Genomic DNA, 18,762 nt, shown 5'->3' with positions numbered 1-18,762 from the left:
AGGAATATCTGCAAACAGCACCTCTGAAATTTACGACAACGGTAGCTGGTACGCATGTCAACTCAGATAGTGAGCACGAACAGAGATGTAGCCCAAACAAGAGGGTGTTATCTGCATGCTTGTGGGGAACCTTGAGACTTGAAAAGTACAAAAAACATTTAACAATTCTGAGAAGCCACAGATAATAGAGGGAAAATCAGAAAAGAACAACTGGATCATGGCTGCTGGGGGAAGAATGGGATGCCCTCCTTGGAAGAAACGGCTGGCTTGAACTCTGAACAGGACAACTCCTTTGAGGAGACAGCATACAATGAAATTTTTGTGCAGGCAAAGAAGTATTTTTAAACACCCCTTTCCCCAAACTAATGTGATGGCAGGAGACAAAAATACTTCTAATGTGATTTGCCCAAGGCATGGGGAAAGGTCAGCTCCAAATATATGAGCAGGCAGAAAAAATTCCAAGGACAAACTTGGTTGACACCAGGGTCTAAGAATAAGAAATGTTTCCTCCTATATACTAATAGTGATTTTATTCTGTGTGCGGATCCTTATGTAGCCAAAACAGAACAATCTACGTACAAAAAGCAGGTGGCAACAGGTTCGGGGAAACCTCAAGCTGTGTCGGACTATGAAAAACATATGTAAGAAAAATTAAGGGGGAAACACTTGAGAAGGGGGCAGAAAGAGCCCAGTGAGGATTAAGTGGGTTCCAGAGGCATAGATTGCTGGCTGGCTGGCTGAGGAAAACCAGAAAGCCAAAGGGAATGGCAGAGGAGGAATGAAACAGAGGCTCTTGGAAAAGGCACAAGGAGAACCAACAGCCTGGCCAGAAAGACCCCACACTGCAAAAAATATGGAAGGTTGGCTAAGGTTTCTACCTCCACAGAAAACAGCGGAACTGTGACTGTGTGCAAGAAATGCCAAGGTTTGAGTCTACTTTTCAAGCTCAAGAGACAAACTTGGATTGTGGATGTGCTTTCCAATGGATTACTCCAGTTTAATAAGCCAACCAGCCAACCACTTCCATACCGAGATGAATGAAGCTTGAGAAGGGATCCTCATTTATCGGGCAGCTTTGGGGAAAAAACATCCTGAGCTCTTGTATGTCTATAGGACTGGATATGACATGACATATAGTCTCAACACTATCATGCCTTGCAGCTTTGAAATAATTATGGGCTTGCGCACCGAAGAAAGGCCGACACAGAGCCCAAGCCATTTTGCAATGCACACCACTGATAATGGCTGTGCTGTAAGATGAATAATGTGCAGGATATTCTTCTTCCAGAGGTGGCTTAATTCATTTGCAAGGCGTGAGTTGAAGACGCAGTTTGAAATATTTTTAATTATGTGCATTCCTGAAGGGGCATTTGAGGGCAACGACAGTCACCAAACTCCCACAAATTGATCAACAAGAGCATGGAAGCTTTCATTAACTTATCCAAATGAAGAAGGGAAAGCATCCTGGTCAGCATAAAAATTATTTATGCAAGGTGCTCTTGGCTCATGTTCTCTGCTATGGTAATATGAGTTTAGCCCATGAGAAAGGTGAGGCACGCAAAATATGTGTGGGTGCTGGGTATCTCTATGATTTTAAACATGGGTACTTCTAATTACCTATGTTTTTATGTCAGTGGGTCTGTATTACTGCCCTGTAACTCTGCTTACAGCATCTTAAAAAGCAGAGACATCGCCTTGCCAACAAAGGTCCGTATAGTTCAAGCTATGGTTTTCCCAGTAGTGATGTATGGAAGTGAGAGCTGGACCATGAAGAAGACTGATCGCCGAAGAATTGATGCTTTTGAATTATGGTGCTGGAGGAGACTCTAGAGAGTCCCATGGACTGCAAGAAGAGCAAACCTATCCATTCTGAAGGAAATCAGCCCTGAGTGCTCACTGGAAGGACAGATTCTGAAGCTGAGGCTCCAAGACTTTGGCCACCTCATGAGAAGAGAAGACTCCCTGGAAAAGACCCTGATGTTGGGAAAGATGGAGGGCACAAGGAGAAGGGGACGACAGAGGACAAGATGGTTGGACGGTGTTCACGAAGCTACCAACATGAGTTTGACCAAACTGCGGGAAGCAGGGGAAGACAGAAGTGCCTGGCGTGATCTGGTCCATGGGGTCATGAAGAGTCGGACACGACTAAACAACAACAACAACTCTGCTTAACGTCACCATAATGTTGGCCCTTCAAAAGGAAGGCAGAGGGAGCTAGGTCGTTTTGTTTCAAAAGGAGCTTGCAGGCTCATTTCACGGAAGGGAGGCAGGAAAGAAGTGGTTTTGGGGGAGAAAGACCATTTTATTTGCCTCAGCCCCAACAGCGTAGTGATGCCATACACAGGTTAGGAAATTTGAGATGCTACACTCAAGGGTACGGGGAGCTTGCAGGTACCCCAAATGCCAGATATAGCTTTTAAGATGCCCGTGCTGTGAGATTGACTGTAATCATTTGCGCTCCTGCTCTTTGACTGGCCTCCCAGCCCCTTCCCTTCCTTGGTTCGTGAATATGGCCAATTCCCTGATTCTTATCCATTGTTATAAATCCACTGCTCTTAGCCCCTCCTAACGTTCTGCACAATGATACAACCCAAAAGCGTTCCTTCATTTTTGCTGTCTGAAAAAGGTGGCTTTTAAAAATGCGCTGTGTCCATTGTTCTGATTTAGTGATTTTTGTTGTGCAGCTTAATTTGTACGCAGCCTTGACTGCTGCCAGATAAGGGCGGCAAACAAACAGCCACCGATAGCTATTCTTGCAGTGAAACACTCTTTCTGGACGCAGCAGCAGCTGCTTGCTTTCATTTCCCCAGATCTGTGGCGGAGAAGCAACGGAAAGGGACAGGGGCAGGAAAGGCGAAGAGGAGCGACCAGTTGGATTATCAGCCGAGCAGGCGCAACAGCAGCCTCTTGTGGCACACCGGGGGAAAGGCAGCCCCTCCAAGACTTTGAGTCAGTCCACTGAGCATGTTTCATACTGGTTTTGTAGGAAGGAACAAAGAACAACTCATCTGGTTCATCAGCAAAAAATTTGGAGATCGCGGCAGATTCAGATCCATTCATTTCCCTCCATACTGGGCAACACAGGGGCTCAATTCTCAGAACAGGAACACAACTTTACTAAAAAAATTGTCCAGTAGCATCTTAGAGACCAAATAAGTTCGTTCTTGGTATAAGCTTTCGTCTGCATGCACACTTCTTCAGATGCACACGAAAGCTTATACCAAGAACGAACTTAGTTGGTCTCTAAGGTGCTACTGGACTATCTATCTATCTATCTATCTATCTATCATCTATCTATTGCGTCAGACTAACACAACTACCTACCAGAATTTACAACTTTACAAGTTCATGTGATGTATTTTCAACCATGGCTGCACCATTATCTCCTGCGTGGACTACTGCCATGTGCTCAACGTGGAGCTACCTTTGAAGGTGACCCGGAAACTGCAACTAATCCAGAATGTGGCAGCTAGATTGGGGACTGGGAGCGGCCCCCGAGACCACATAACACCGGTCTTGAAAGACCTACACTGGCTCCCAGTACATTTCCGAGCACAATTCAAAGTATTGGTGCTGACCTTGAAAGCCCTAAACGGCCTCAGCCCAGTAGACCTGAAGGAGTGTCTCCACCCCCATCGTTCAGCCCAGACACTGAGGTCCAGCTTCGAGGGCCTTCTGGCGGTTCCATCATTGCAAGAAGTGAGGTTACAGGGAACCAGGTAGAGGGCCTTCTCCGTGGTGGCGCCCGCCCTGTGGAATGCCCTCCCATCAGATGTCAAGGAAATAAACAACTATCTGACTTTTAGAAGACATCTGAAGGCAGCCTTGTTTAGAGAATTTTTTAATATTTGATGAATTATTGTTTTGTAACATTTTGCTGGAAGCTGCCCAGAGTGGCTGGGGAAACCCAGCCAGATGTGCAGGGTATGGATAATAAATTATTATTATATTATTATGATTTCAAGTGAACCAAAGGGGACTGTGCAAACCTTCGCTGGCCCCTGAAAAGGCCATTATCGAGGAGGGTGCATTTATGGAAAAGGATGCTCCAGAAAGGAGAAAAGGTCTTTGGCCCAGACAGTGCCAACATTCCCTATCTTCAGAATTTCAAAAAGTACTGAAGCAGAACTCTACCACTAGGCTAGGAAGTGAGCTGCAAAGGGAATCAAAGGAAGGAAGATTTAAAGTAGGATTGTATGGTATCATTACCATGAAAAGATCGAATTCCTCTTCGCGCCGCGCAATCATCTGATTCAGAGTCTCATCATCGGGAACTTCATCCTCTTCCTGCAGGAGAGAAGAAAAAATCACAGAATTTACAGGAATGCACCCACCACAAGAGGCACAGACATTAATGAGACATGTGTAAAAAGCATCTGTCGATTTGCCCAGTCTGAACAACCGCAAACCATATGCAAGAAATAATGGAAGCCTATAGAAAGAAAATTGTTCTGAATTTTACAATGATGTATTTATTTATTTTTGGTAATTTAATACAATTTCTGGTCTTCCTTCGTAGGAAGTATATTGAAAACCTGCATATTTGTTCAGAAGGAAGTTCAAGTTCAACTGGATTTATTCCCAAGCAGCAGTGGCATGTGTTGGGGGGCAGAGATGCCCTCCCCTCACTGCTGCTTACCTGGGTGGAAAGGGGGGGGGAACGAGGCGGCAGCCATTCAGGTGAGCCAGTGGCCTTCCTGCAGGTGCACCTGCCTGCCTTCAATAGCGCACCCACCCTGCCCCAGCCCAGCTGGGCAGCTGCTATGCCCTGGCCAGGAGGTCATTGCCATAGCTCTGCTCCGACACGCACAGCGCCACTGCTCCCGAGCAAGTGCACAGACTTCTGTATAGACAGCAGGAAGACTGCACTGTCGCTCACGGAATGGCTATCTGGCAAAATACGGCAGGGACAGGAGAGGGCTTGGGGAAGGGGCAAAGACACGCAAAAAATGTGGCAGATTAGTCTTCATTGCAGCCCCTTTGGCTTGGACCCAAAGAACTGCAGAACCAGGCAGGCTAAGAGAAGGGAATTCTTTCTGGCTCCATTAGCCAGGTGCTTATTAGTAAAAAGAAAAAAAGAAAAAAGTGGGGGAGGAAAAGGACCCCTGGACGGTTAAGTCCAGTCAAAGGTGACTATGGGGTTACAGCGCTCATCTTGCTTTCAGGCCGAGGGACCGGCATCTGACCGCAGACAGCTTTCCAGGTCATGTGGCCAGCAGGACTAAACCGCTTCTGGCGCAATGGGACACCGCGATGGAAACCAGAGCGCACGGAAACGCTGTTTACCTTCCCGCCACAGTGGTACCTATTTATCTACTTGCACTGGCATGCTTTTGAACTGCTAGGTACTCAGGAGCTGGGACAGAGCAACGGGAGCTCACTCCATTGCAGGGATTCGAACTGCCGACCTTCCGATCGGCAAGCCCAAGAGGCTCAGTGGTTCAGACCACAGCGCGTCCCTGCTTATTAGTATCTGCCTGGGGGGCCAAATTTGAGAGGCGGACAGCCCCCCCCCCCCGTCAAACCCCCTTGTGCTCTGACATTGATGGAGGAGGGAGGGGAAACTTGCAAAGGCTTCTGGAAGCCCCCCCCTCCTTTTAAGCTCCCAATCTCAGGGACTTAAAAGGAAAGTGAGAAAGTCTCATGAAAGCCGTTGTGAGTCTCCCTCCTTGCTTCCAAGTTCTCAGTCTCGCCGAGATCTTCAAGGGGAAGGGAGGGAGCCAAGGGCTTTAAGGCAGCCAAACGCCGTTCAAAACAGTCTCCCCCTGCCATTTAAGCTGAGTGGGTGGCAGCGCTGGCAGGGGAGGCTGGGAGAGTCTCCCGTCTATCCCCCCCCCCCAAGGCCACTCCCAGGAGAAGGGAAAGGGCTTCCATTTCTGCTGATCAGCTGATTGAAACACAAAGGGACCCCTAAGGGCCATGTAGTCCAACCCCTGCAATGCAGGATTCTCAACTGAAGCCAAATTTTATTATTTAAATAATGTAATATTTTTAAAAAGTGAGATGATGCTAAAAAGGATACCCCCCCCCATAACACAATTAGCGTCCGCCAATGTGATGCCTGCCATCTGTTTCCCACCAGCCCCATTCGGAACAGCTGTTCACCCCATCTGGAGGGCGCCCCGTTGGCAAAGGCTGGCATAGTAGGTCTCCCTGAGGGATGATGCGTGTGCCCATCACAGCATCCTATCAGAAATTCCCATTATTGCCTCTCCCTTTCTGGACTTTATAAAAGCACCACATGGGGATCGGGCCAGTAGGATGACAAAAACGAAAGAGATACAGAGAAGGAATCTACTCATGATCAGAAAGTGGTGCTTTGGGAAAGGGAAAAACGGAGAGAGAGGGATTTCTGCAACGTGTATGCAAGGCTTTTGTTCAGAGTCAACAATTCAACAACGTAAGTGGTTCCATAAAATGTTCCCATGAGCAGCCACTGGATTCAAAACAAGGTTTTAAAAAATACGTAGCCGGATTTTCCAGCAATTCCTGGTCCTTATCATTTGTAAAGTCATGATTCTGAATCATATAAGTATGCCTGGATCTGAGCAATTTTGGAGACACATTCAAAATTACAATATTTCATTTTATATAGAAATAATCTGATCAGCCGCTAAGAAGCAACATGCTTATTTCAGCCCTGAGGTACTTTACTGAAAGGAAAAAAATGTATTTTGCCCCTAGAATTAATTTGTCCGTCTTATCTATACACGAATGCATATTCAGTGCAGAATTCAGCTTTCAGGCTAGGAATCTTTGCTAGCATCCTTTCTCTCAAAACAACATTTTCATCAAGTTAGTAGCATTTATGGCTGCAAACGTGGCCACAAAAGCATGAGGTCAATAATGCCTGCTGCTGCTATTTCAGAAGCCAGAGGGATGGCTGTCATTTCCAACGCGTATCTCCTTTCCCTTCCTATGACCAGCATCAATTATGCAAATATGCATGCCCAAATATGCAAAGCAGGACAAACTATGCAATTTCGCTTGGCTTGGGTAATTAATGCTGGCCACAGAGTTCAGACTGCCTGGGCACATGGTTTTAGAGTAAGGTAAAGGTAAAGGGACCCCTGACTATTAGGTCCAGTCGTGACTGACTCTGGGGTTGCGGCGCTCATCTCGCTTTATTGGCCGAGGTAGCCGGCGTACAGCTTCTGGGTCTTGTGGCCAGCATGACTGAGCTGCTTCCGGCGAACCAGAGCAGTGCATGGAAACGCCGTTTACCTTCCCGCTGGAGCGGTACCTATTTATCTACTTGCACTTTGACGTGCTTTCGAACTGCTAGGTTGGCAGGAGCAGGGACTGAGCAACGGGAGCTCACCCCGTCATGGGGATTTAAACCACCGACCTTCTAATCGGCAAGTCCTAGGCTCTGTGGTTTAACCCACAGCGCCACCCGCGTCCTGGTTTTAGAGTAGACATAGCCAATAACACCATGAGCATTCGATCCTGGAAGTGGGGGAGAGGGGAATGCAATCTTAAATTTTCAAGGCTTAAAACAAGCTTGCAGACTACCTCGTTTTCTTCTTCGTGCTCCAATATGGCCTGGAGAAAAGCCCTCCGTTCGTGGCTGGAGGACTTCTGGTCAAACATGCCGGCTTGAATAACCTTCTGATCCACGTTCAACTTGTACTTGGCAGCGGCAAGGATCTTCTCTTCCACGCTGTTGACGGTGCAGAGTCGCAGGACGCGGACTTCGTTCTGCTGCCCGATGCGGTGGGCTCTGTCTTGTGCCTGCAAGTCCTGTGGAAAACACATTGCGTGGAACGGATTAGTCCCGGGAGAGGGGGCTGGCTGAAGCAAAACGAAGCCACAGTTTTACATATACATAAACCTATAAAGATCAAAGGCTAAAGATGACAAGCCACAGTGCCAAATTCAGAAACTGCTTAAACTTTAAGCTTTCGGTGCACAGGATTATATGAGAGAAGCATGGCTTATTTAACGAAATAAATACAATAATAAATACAATAATAATTTATTATTGATACCCTGCCCATCTGGCTGGGTTTCCCCAGCCACTCAGGGCGGCTCCAAAATAAAATATATTTCATGAAATTCATGTGTTTTGGCATTTAAGTGAAATGTGCATTTGGGATAGAGTTCATTTCACCGGCTGTGTGGTGCCAACACCTGCCCTCTCCTAAGATGGGTGAACAAATAATCCAATTCTGGTTCCCTAATAATTTGAGCTCCCACTCTTTTAAGAAATGTCCGCTTTGCCCTTTCGAGACCAGGGGCTGTATCCATGGAAGTCGACCTGGCAGTGTGCAGTGGGGCTTCTTCTCTTCTCCCTGTGCCCCCCATCTGTTCTGGGGGGGTTTTTTGACCTCCCAATAGGGCAATGCTCCTGGGGGCGTTTGCACCCCACCGACGTCCCCACTGCCCTGACTTTCCTGCTCCCAGGAAGCAACAGCGACCCGCCTGTCTCATCTGCCAATCCGTTTCTGCACTGTACTTTGGGCAACTGTCAGCGCTAATACCGAACCCTCCTTATCTAGAGGTCGGCAGCGACATTTTCAAAGGGGAGCCAAAAAATCTTCCTCTGGCAGAAGAGATTGCAGGAGCAGCTAGGTAGGATCCCAGGCCAAGATTCCCAGGAACTTTTCACCCCTAAGACCTCCCTGCTGGCCAAAGGCAGCATCGTATCTCAAAGCAGAGCAGCCCTCCACTAACAGATGCAATTGGCAAAGGGAATGGTTTCTTTTTCTTTAGCTTTTAATTTACTTTATTGAACTTTAAAAATAGTAACACAAATTCAGAATTAACCATAACAGATAAACACCAAAGAATTGTCAATATCTATTACACTTTATCACAGTCTTCTTCTAGCTCCATTGACTTCTCGCCAGCTCCATCTAGCTTTAAATGTGTATTTATTTAATTCACTGTTTGTGTCTGTTTAAAATAATTGCTTAGCCAAGATACTGTACTTTCTTTAACCTGTTCGGTGTGTAACAGAAGCTATTCAAAGGCTGCCACAGATTTTATATTGTTGCAATCTTTTATGTAACTTTTAAATAAACCCCATTTATTGAAAAATACTCGATCTGCATGGTCTCTTATTCTTCCTGATAGCTACGCCATTAGTTTTTGTTGCCACTCCAATTTTGAGGGTACTTTTTCTCCTTTCCAATTTGATGCGGCACATGTGGTGGACTTGCAGAAAAATTAAGGAATTGTGGGATGAAATATCTATGGAACTAAAAAAAAAATTTAAAAAAAATTGCGTAAGATCATGTTTACAAAAAACCCCAACAACCAGAGGCCTTTCTTCTTGGGATACTTGTCTCCGATATCCGAAAAAGTGCAAGGGAATTGTTCTTATATGTGACAATGGCCGCAAAAAAATTAATGGCTAAGGGAACGGTTTCTTTGTGTAACAAATGAAGACCCAAAGATGGAAACAAGAAGAAATACCAGCTAAAGAAGAGTGGCAAGAGAAACTGATGAACTTTAGAAAACCACAGTCGAGGTTGAAGGAAGTCTTAGGCCATGGGCAGGCAAACTAAGGCCTGGGGGCCGGATCCAGCCCCATTGCCTTCTAAATCCAGCCCACGGACGGTAAAGGAATCGGCGTGTTTTTACATGAGTAGAATGTGTGCTTTTATTTAAAATGCATCTTTGGGTTATTTGTGGGGCATAGGAATTCGTTCATTCCCCTCCCCCCGCAAAAAAATATAGTCCAGCCCCCCACAAAGTTTGAGGGACAGTGGACTGGCCCCCTGCTGAAAAAGTTTGCTGACCCCTGTCTTAGGCTGTGATAGCCCAATATTTCAAAATGATGTTTAAAAGTATGTTATGCTGGAAACTATGTGTAAAGGGAAAGGAACCCCTGACCATTAGGTCCAGTTGTGACAGACTCTGGGGTTGCAGCGCTCATCTCGCTTTATTGGCCGAGGGAGCCAACATCTGTCTGCAGTTTTTCTGGGTCATGTGGCCAGCATGACTAAGCCGCTTCTGGCGAACCAGAGCAGTGCACGGAAACGCCATTTACCTTCCTGCCGGTGTGGTACCTATTTATCTACTTGCACTTTGACGTGCTTTCGAACTGCTAGGTTGGCAGGAGCAGGGACCGAGCAACGGGAGCTCCCCGACGCGGGGATTCGAACTGCCGACCTTCTGATCGACAAGTCCTAGGCTCTGTGGTTTAACCCACAGCATCACCCGTGTCCCTTATATGTGTAAGAACTAATAACAAGTTATTTGAAGAAGAAGAAGAAGAAATTGTAGTCTGTAAATAACCTGGTGGGGATTCCAGTCGCTGTCGAAAATAATGACGGTATCCGCTGCCTGGAGGTTCAAGCCCAGCCCTCCAGCCCTCGTGCTCAACAGAAAGATGAAATACTGGGAATTGGGCTCATTGAACTTCTTTAGCAGGGCTGCCCGGTCTTCCGATTTCGTCGTCCCTGAAAAGAGGAGCGGGCAAAAAAGCATATGTCATTGCAAAGCATCTCCAGGCGATGATGTCCTCTGTAATTCTCCTTTCTCTTGCCAGGGTCCTTTTATAGGGTTCAAAACCAGCACAAGCCACTGTAGCTCCAGCTGTCTGTATAAACGGCTATAATAAACACCACCAGCATTGGCACAAATATTGTTATTTGCAGCGTTATCAGGACTCCAGGGGAACCGGAAGGAGCAAAGACACCAACTTCTGTAAGGCTCTGAAAAAAGGAAAATTGCAGGAGCATTTAATGGTGTGTATGTTGTATGAGATCTTATCTGCTATGGGTCATTCAATTCATAAAGCCAAATGGTGGGATAGGAAAAAATAATGTATAAATGCTTGTGTGATTATTTACTTTGTTCTAGTTGCAGAATTCTGCATTTTGTCATTTTGTACTGATGAACTATCATCTGCTATTCTAATTTTTTTTATTTTAAAAAACCCACCCAGTTTTGACTGTGATCCTGAGCCATTTACTTTGAAGTGATGTTACTGAAAAAATGAGGTTGACTGCTAAGCAAAAACATTTGGGATCAAAGCATTTAATATTACTGAAGCCTTGGATTACCTTTTAATTAGAAGGCTCAAACTGCTGCTTATCTAGAAGTATTTTGTTTTGCTAAGTATGTTCTTCTAATAATATATAAAGACTGAACATTTCAATTTCAGTCACAGACAGAGGCGATTGATGCTAAAGGTAAAGGGAGAATGCTCTGAAATTCACTGATACATATTTATACAGTGGTACCTCGGGTTACATAGGCTTCAGGTTACATACTCCGCTAACCCAGAAATAGTACCTTGGGTTAAGAACTTTGCTTCAGGATGAGAACAGAAATCGTGCTCTGGCGGCACGGCAGCAGCGGGAGGCCCCATTAGCTAAAGTGGTGCTTCAGGTTAAGAACAGTTTCAGGTTAAGAATAGACCTCCGGAACGCATTAAGTACTTAACCCGAGGTACCACTGTATATCTACATACTTAGGGGGTAAAAAAAGTCTCTTTAGTGAAGTAACTCATCCCAAGAGAAAAACAAGCGTGCATGCGATTTGGAGTGCGATTAATTTTTAAAATCACATTAACTTATCATATTTCTGCAGAAGAATTCATTTACAAGCTCTACTTCGCCCATTATTTTAGGTAAAAATAATGCTAAAATAGACAGATTTTGGAAGCAAATTACTTTAACTTCTGAGTTAACTTCAATTTTTTTTATAAAAAAAATCTCATGGGAAATTAGTGTTAAGGACTATGGCTTCTTAAACATCGCTGGGATAGCTCAGCTGGTGCAGCATGAGACTCTTCATCTCTGGGTTGTGGGTTCGAATCCCACATTGGGCATAAGATTCCTGCATTGCTGGGGGCTGGACTGGATGTCCCTTGGGGGTCCCTTCTATGATCTGAATTGGACCAGATGAGAGGAATACCCAGATAAACTGATTTCCATCAATGGACTAGAGTGTTTCTCCAGCGAACTGAGTGCACACTTTCAGCTTGGTCCCATAACATAATCTGGATATCGTGCTGGAAACAAACCCGCTGGGACTCACCTGGTTCAGTGGGCGCCCATCCATCAGGTGGCATCAGGGACCCCTGACCATTAGGTCCAGTTGTGACCGACTCTGGGGTTGCGGCACTCATCTCGCTTTATTGGCGGAGGGAGCCGGCATACAGCTTCCGGGTCATGTGGCCAGCATGACTAAGCCGCTTCTGGCGAACCAGAGCAGCGCACGGAAACGCCGTTTACCTTCCCGCCGGAGCGGTACCTATTTATCTACTTGCACTTTGAAGTGCTTTCGAACTGCTAGGTTGGCAGGAGCTGGGACTGAGCAACGGGAGCTCACCCCGTCACGGGGATTCGAACCGCCGACCTTCTAATTGGCAAGTCCTAGGCTCTGTGGTTTAACCCACAGCACCACCCGCGTCCCTGTAACTAGAGGTACCACTGTACAAAAGAGGAAAAGGTCCAAGAGGAGAGCTAAAAAGTTCAAGAGGAGAGCTTTGTCCACCTTGGACAAAGACTGCAAAGGACTGGAGTCAGTACTGGAAGGGCTTGAAAATGCCTTGACTCAGAGTTGCATTTCCAGTAAGTCAGAGAAGTATTCTTCTCCACATCATACAGACAAGGGAGTTAGTTGCAAGAGCGGCTTGTCTTAACCACACTGTGGCTGAGGCGAGATATAAACAAGGAACTTTCTGGCTGGCAGCTGGCACTGCTACGGATGTGAAGGAAGGGAACACCTTCTCAGTGCCCTGGAGGTGGGGAGAAACAGGGGTTTGAGAGCGGGAGCCCCTGGCCTCAAGATCACAAGGCGCCCCTCATTTATTTCCCAAGCTCCTTTCACTTTGGAACATTACCGTCAAGTCGCAGGTAAGCAAAATTCCGAAAAGCAAAATAGTCTTCCATGATGGTCATGAGGGACGTCATTTGACAGAAGAGGAGGACGCGGTGGTTGGTGGCTCGCAGCTTTGGCAGAATTCGATCGAGAAGCTCAAACTTCCCCGAAGCCCGATAAAGCTCAGCGCTGTGAAGAGAAAAGGCTGGATAATAAATATTAACAAGGCGACATTTGCACATGCAATTAGCAGTGCCGATGGCATCCCGATTTCTATGCACATCCTACTTCTCGCCTATAGGCTGTTAAACGGAACGTTTGGTATGGACCGCGGAAAACGAACCATGTGTGGTTTCTTCTCAGATATTAGGGTGCCCAGGGATTACTTCCCCAAACCCTACACAAACTCCAGAAAGGGAAAAGGTCCAACCTAAAGCCAAGCAACTATCTAAACACTTAAACTCTAAAAGATTCTGTGATGACAAGTTCTAGGAGGTAAAAAATAATAGTTACCCATTGATGACACCATTTGAATAGCCCAAATGTTCTGCAAAGGATTCCTGCAAATGGAGAACAGCCAATTACTCAACACGACATAACTCTTTCTAAACTCATAAACCTAGGTTGGTGGTGCTAGTTAAAATAACCGATTTTTAAAATGGCATTTCTCTTATTACTGTATAGACCACATTGTAATAAACATACTTCTCTGATGTCAATCAACTGGCAAGCTACTTGCAACTTATTGAAATGGATTGATTGGTAAATAAAGAGCCAATGAAAAGCTTATATTGTAACACAGCATGTCATCTTAATAAAGTATGAAAAATTTCAGTATGTACCAATATGTATATGCCTTACATAAAATAGCACGTTAATAAGATTAAATCTTGCCTGAACATTCCTTTGCAAATGGTGTATAAAAATGAACCTTTTAAAAACAATTAAGCTAAAAGAAGATGAAATATATTTTGTATCATTCAGGGTGGCACATGACTCTAGGTTATGGGAAAGATCCACAAATGCAGTTACAGGCAAAAGATTCCTTAGACAATCCTCAAAAACAAGCTTTGCGCATTGTTTCGTGGTTCCAATGCATGTCGGATCATCAGTGAAACCTGTTCTGAGTAGACCTTGCTGCAAGGTTGTAGAGCAGGGATCAGCAACCTAAGGCCCTTGGGCCAAAAGCGGCCCACGGGGGTAGTTTAACTGGCCCACAAGCCGCCCACGAACCGAGCCGCCCACTCAGCAAGTCCCTGCATGCTGCGCTAAACTGGCGCAGCGTGGGAACTCGCTTCCGTGGCACCAGAAATCGCAGACGCCAAAAATGACATCTGCGCAGACACAGGGGCCAGAAATTGCGTCTGTTAAGACGCAGGCGCTAAAAATAGCGGGGGCGCGCACGCGATCCGGCCTACGGAGGGATCTCCACCAGAGTAAACTGTCCCAGGTGAGGTAAACCTTGCCAAGCCATTGCGGGGGGGGGGGGGGGTTTACATTCCAATGGGATAAATACTACTCTGTGAGGCAACATAAGATCAGTGTCTGGGCCTGAAAAATTCCTCCTCATATGAGGGACAAACACTTTTGCCTCCTTTTATTGCTGGCATTTTGGTTTTTTAAAAACATATTTCTCCCCCCCGCCCCAAGTTCCCTAAAGAGGCTGTTTTTCCACATCCTGGGGGCTTCCCCCTTTCGCTCTGCCCTACACAGAATAATTTAAAACCAGAAAGAACAAAGTCCAAGTCTCCTCTATCCCATTAACCCCTGAGATAACAAAGGAGCGACGTTGACTCACCTCAATGTGCTGAAACATATAGGGGTGATTGCAGATCTTTCTTAATTGCATGATGGTGTTCATTAGAGTCTTGGCGCCTCCTTTTCCCTGAGGAAGGAACAGATGAGAAGTCACAAAGTCCAGTGGAAATCGGGGAAGATCCCACAAAACTTGGCAGACCATGCAACACAGGAGACACAATTTAGGCCCCTAAATATCCCAGACTCCTATTTCATGTTAGTTAACATGAGCTGGGGGGGTTTCAAAGCACTCCAATGTTCCAGCTATTCTGAAAACCTGCTCCTGGGATATAATGAAATCTGCCAGGAGATGTCCAAACTGTGACTAGGAGGCACTGAGGCACAGGAACATAATAATAATAATAATAATAATAATAATAATAATAATAATAATAATAATATTTATTTAAACTCCGCCTTCCCCAGCCAAGACCGGGCTCAGGGCACCTAACACCAGGTATAAAAACAATTGATCAAAATACAACTTAAAACAAGATTAAAATACAACATTAAAATGCAGCCTCATTTCAGTAGAAACTCAAATCAAAAACTTTTTGGGGATGAAAACGTCAAATCTTCACCAAGGCCAACTATCCAGACTGGTCCTACGTGGGACATAGTGAGTCCTGCTGGCTTGCCCCAGCCAGGATAGGAAAGCATTTAAAAAAAAGAAAGCTACATTAGCCCCAGGCTGGCTGGCTAAGGGCTCCACGCATCAGATCTACTGGATCCAAATTTCCCAGCATCCCATCCTGCCACGTCCTGCATTTCGGGGCTTTCTACTGGCTAGGGCTGGGCGATATCTTGATATATCACCCAGAACCAGTCTGAAGTCCATATTGTGATACAGTGGAACCTCGGCTGTCGAACGCTTCGAAATCCGAACAATTCGGAACCCGAATGCCAACAACCAAATGCTTCCGTTTTTGAACGTGTCTCGCAAGTCGAAAGGCTTCCGCGGTCTGTTTCTACATTTTTCAAAACTGTGCCTCGGTTGTTGAACGTTTTGGAAGTCGAATGGTTTACGGAACAGATTACGTCTGACAACCGAGGTTCCACTGTGTCGGATTCGTAATTCTTGACCTGGCAATATATCACGAATTGTGATGCATGTATGTTCCAAGCAAAGATCACGATGCAGGAAAAACCGCCAGAGCTTCTCTCGATTCCTCTCGTTAACTCTGCCAGCTCAGTTCTCCCCTGAACCTGGCGCCGGCAAAAATCACGATGCGGGGAAAACCGTGAAGCCAGCCAATGCCTCTACATAGCTCCATCCTTATTTCCGACATGGTGATATATCGGTATATCGCAATGTTTAGCTGGTGAAAGATCACAATGTTGAAAACCAGGTATCGCCCAGCCCTATGACTGGCCACTAACAGCAGGGACCTTTCCTTCCAGTTGGGTGATTCCTTCCAGTTGGGTAAAGCCCCTCCTCTACCACCGCCCCCCCACCGCTGGCCATGATCCTGTTTGCCAGCAGAGAAGTGCCTACAATAATAATGATAATAATTTATTATTTGTACCCTGCCCATCTGGCTGGGTTTCCCCAGGCACTCTGGGCGGCTTCCACAAAGACCAAAAATACACTAAGATGTCACACATTAAAAACTTCCCTGAACAGGGCTGCCTTAAGATGTCTTCTGAATGTCAGGTAGTTGTTTATCTCCTTGACATCTGATGGGAGGGCGTTCCACAGGGCAGGCGCCACTACCGAGAAGGCCCTCTGCCTGGTTCCCTGTAGCTTTGCTTCTTGCAATGAGGGAACCGCCAGAAGGCCCTCAGCGCTGGACCTCAGGCAGAACGATGGGGGTGGAGACGCTCCTTCAGGTCTACTGGGCCGAGGCTGTTTAGAGCTTTCAAGGTCAGCACCAACACTCTGAATTGTGCTTGGAAACGTACTGGGAGTACTGGGAAATGTACAAATCACCCTCCCACCCCCTCTCCCAAGCCCTGACTGGCCAGGGGTGGGGAGGACCCACAAAGGCTTCCCGTTGACTTCTTCGGGTCACACAGCTGATCAGGGATAGGGTTGCTCTGGGAAAGAGAGTGGACCTCTCTTTTATTCAGAGTAATATAGCATAATTAAGGAATGTTGGGAAATGGTGGAATGAAATTATATGACTTTAGTAGAAATGTGATAAGGATTTAAGTATAGATAGTACCATTTTAAGATTTTGATGGTAAGAAAAGGTTAAAATAAATTAAGATAATTAAACGATAGAAAGCAGTGAAAGATGGAAAGGATTTGCTGATTTAATTATTAACTGGAATACAAAAATGGGAGGTGGGAGGAGGTCGAGGAAATAAGTCATTGAAAGATAAAGATATGAAAATGGGTGTGTTTTTAAATGTTTTTGCTTTTTCTTGTGTGGATGTATTGTTTTTTTCTCTCTCTTTTATTTTTGATGTATTATCTCTTAATTTCTTTATTTTCTATACACACACACACACACACACACACACACATACACTGTCTTTTTCTTTTTTCCTGTAACTATAAAACCTTTAATAAATATCATTTTAAAAAAAGAGAGAGAGTGGACCTCTCTTGTAATCTGCTCACCTTCTTGTCCTTCTCCGAGCCGTCTGTGAGGAGGATCCCTTTGGCTTGCATGTGGCGGTACAAGATCTTCTGGAGAGCCGACATGTCACACTTGATCACATATTCCACCTGAGAGGAGCAAGTAAGGTGTCACTCTCAAAAATTCAGAGTAATGGAAACGCCTCGTGCCCTGGCGAGAATCTCACGTTATCTCTAAATGTCTGACTACAATGGCACCGTAAGCCACAAGACAGAGTTGGAAAGACTTCAAGCTTACGGGATCTACTTGATCTAGTAGAAACCCAAGATTCATCTGCCAAAGCCCAGCGCAGAGGAGAACCAGAACTGACCAGGCAAATCTGGTTACCTGGAGATTTTTTCACTTTAGCAGCATAATTTAGCTGATGGTGGAGCCATTTTGTTGCTGCTATCGTTAAACAACTACACCATCAGAAATCCCTGCAGATATACTGCAAATCGCCAAGCGACTGAACAGCAGATCCATTTCTGCCCTCTTCTGCCCAGATCTGCTTTAAGGCAGGGGTGGGCAGAATATAGATTTTCTAGGTGATTTGCAGGAGATCAGCAAGGACTCCTAATCACATAACAACGCCAACAACCAAATGACTTCCCCCTTAAATTATACCACTGAAATAAAGGCAGTCTGTAGAGAGGAGGCAACTAGGAATGGGTTTTTCTGTGGGACTGTGGGCTCCTGACTTAAGAGTTCTAAAGTTCCAGATCCATTTCTTTTGAACCTATTTCCAGTTGTTTAAAGCCAGGGTCACAGCAGATTCCACAAGCCTGAAGCCTCTTCACTCTTGATCTCACAAGTCTTGACACTGGGGGGAAATCTGAGTTGTGAAAGCATTAGATGATGCCCTGGGGAGATCAGAAGGCTTTTTTTTATCTCGTATTGCCTTGGGTGCAATCTGTGAAAAGGAGGCTTATTCTACGTTATTAATGAAGAGAGTTACAGAATAGGCAGAGGTGCAAAGGGAGCACACAGCAAAAGACAGCAATGGAGACCAATAGAAATTACTGTGATTTTAGGAAAAGGTGATTCTGTAGATACAGATTCCATGACTACTGGACCCTGGGCAATGCGGACAGGCTCAGATCTTGCTCATTTTTCTGCCCCTGATATTCTCTGTGCTCACAACACAGAAGGGGGAAACAAGGCAAGATTCAGAGCCAACCAAGCTCAATTAGTCTTTGTCTTCAGAGATACCGTACTTTTCGCTCTATAAGACACACTTTTTCCCCTCCAAAAGTTAAGGGGAAATGTGTGTGCGTCCTATGGAGCGAATACAGGCTCCCTGGCTTCAGCGATAGCAACGCGAAGCCTCCGAAGCGCAGAGGGAGCGCTCCCTCTGCGCTCCGGAGGCTTTGCGTTGTTCTCGCTCTCCAGGCTTCAGGGAAAGCCGCCTGAAGCCTGCGGAGTGCAGCGCGAGTTCCCGCTGTGCTCCGCAGGCTTCGGGTTCCTTTCGCTGAAGCCAGGAGAGCAAGAGTCTCCTGGCTTCAGCAGAGAGGGAGAGCGGCGTGGCGCCCCTTCAGCCAAGCGGGAGGCGAAATGGAAGGTGCTCCGTTTCTCCTGCTGCTTCGCTGAAATGGGGCGCTGAGCAGAGAGGGGGAGAAAT

The 18,762-nt window shown here is 45.9% G+C and overlaps 1 protein-coding gene across 18 annotated transcripts in view; it reads right to left on the bottom strand.

Annotated features, from left to right (window-relative positions):
- SMARCA2 (SWI/SNF related BAF chromatin remodeling complex subunit ATPase 2) overlaps positions 1-18,762 on the bottom strand; it is a 128,711-nt gene that overhangs the window by 39,290 nt on the left and 70,659 nt on the right. For all 18 annotated transcript variants that reach the window (XR_014506270.1, XM_083419390.1, XM_083419379.1 and 15 more), the window contains 7 exons: positions 17,144-17,251; positions 14,579-14,665; positions 13,294-13,340; positions 12,803-12,969; positions 10,246-10,409; positions 7,516-7,743; positions 4,210-4,287 (listed from right to left, as the gene is read on the bottom strand). Coding sequence is in view for 17 of the 18 variants with exons in the window: in XM_083419390.1 (XP_083275516.1) it covers positions 4,210-4,287; positions 7,516-7,743; positions 10,246-10,409; positions 12,803-12,969; positions 13,294-13,340; positions 14,579-14,665; positions 17,144-17,251 (879 nt within the window). In the remaining variant the exon portion in view is untranslated. The remainder of the gene's footprint in view (positions 1-4,209; positions 4,288-7,515; positions 7,744-10,245; positions 10,410-12,802; positions 12,970-13,293; positions 13,341-14,578; positions 14,666-17,143; positions 17,252-18,762) is intronic.

The sequence above is a fragment of the Podarcis tiliguerta genome (genome assembly GCF_965153285.1).
Source record: "Podarcis tiliguerta genome assembly, chromosome: 17".
In the NCBI taxonomy this organism is placed as follows: domain Eukaryota; kingdom Metazoa; phylum Chordata; class Lepidosauria; order Squamata; family Lacertidae; genus Podarcis; species Podarcis tiliguerta.
Note: the sequence above shows the minus strand (reverse complement) of the source record. Positions and strands in the feature narration are given on the sequence as shown.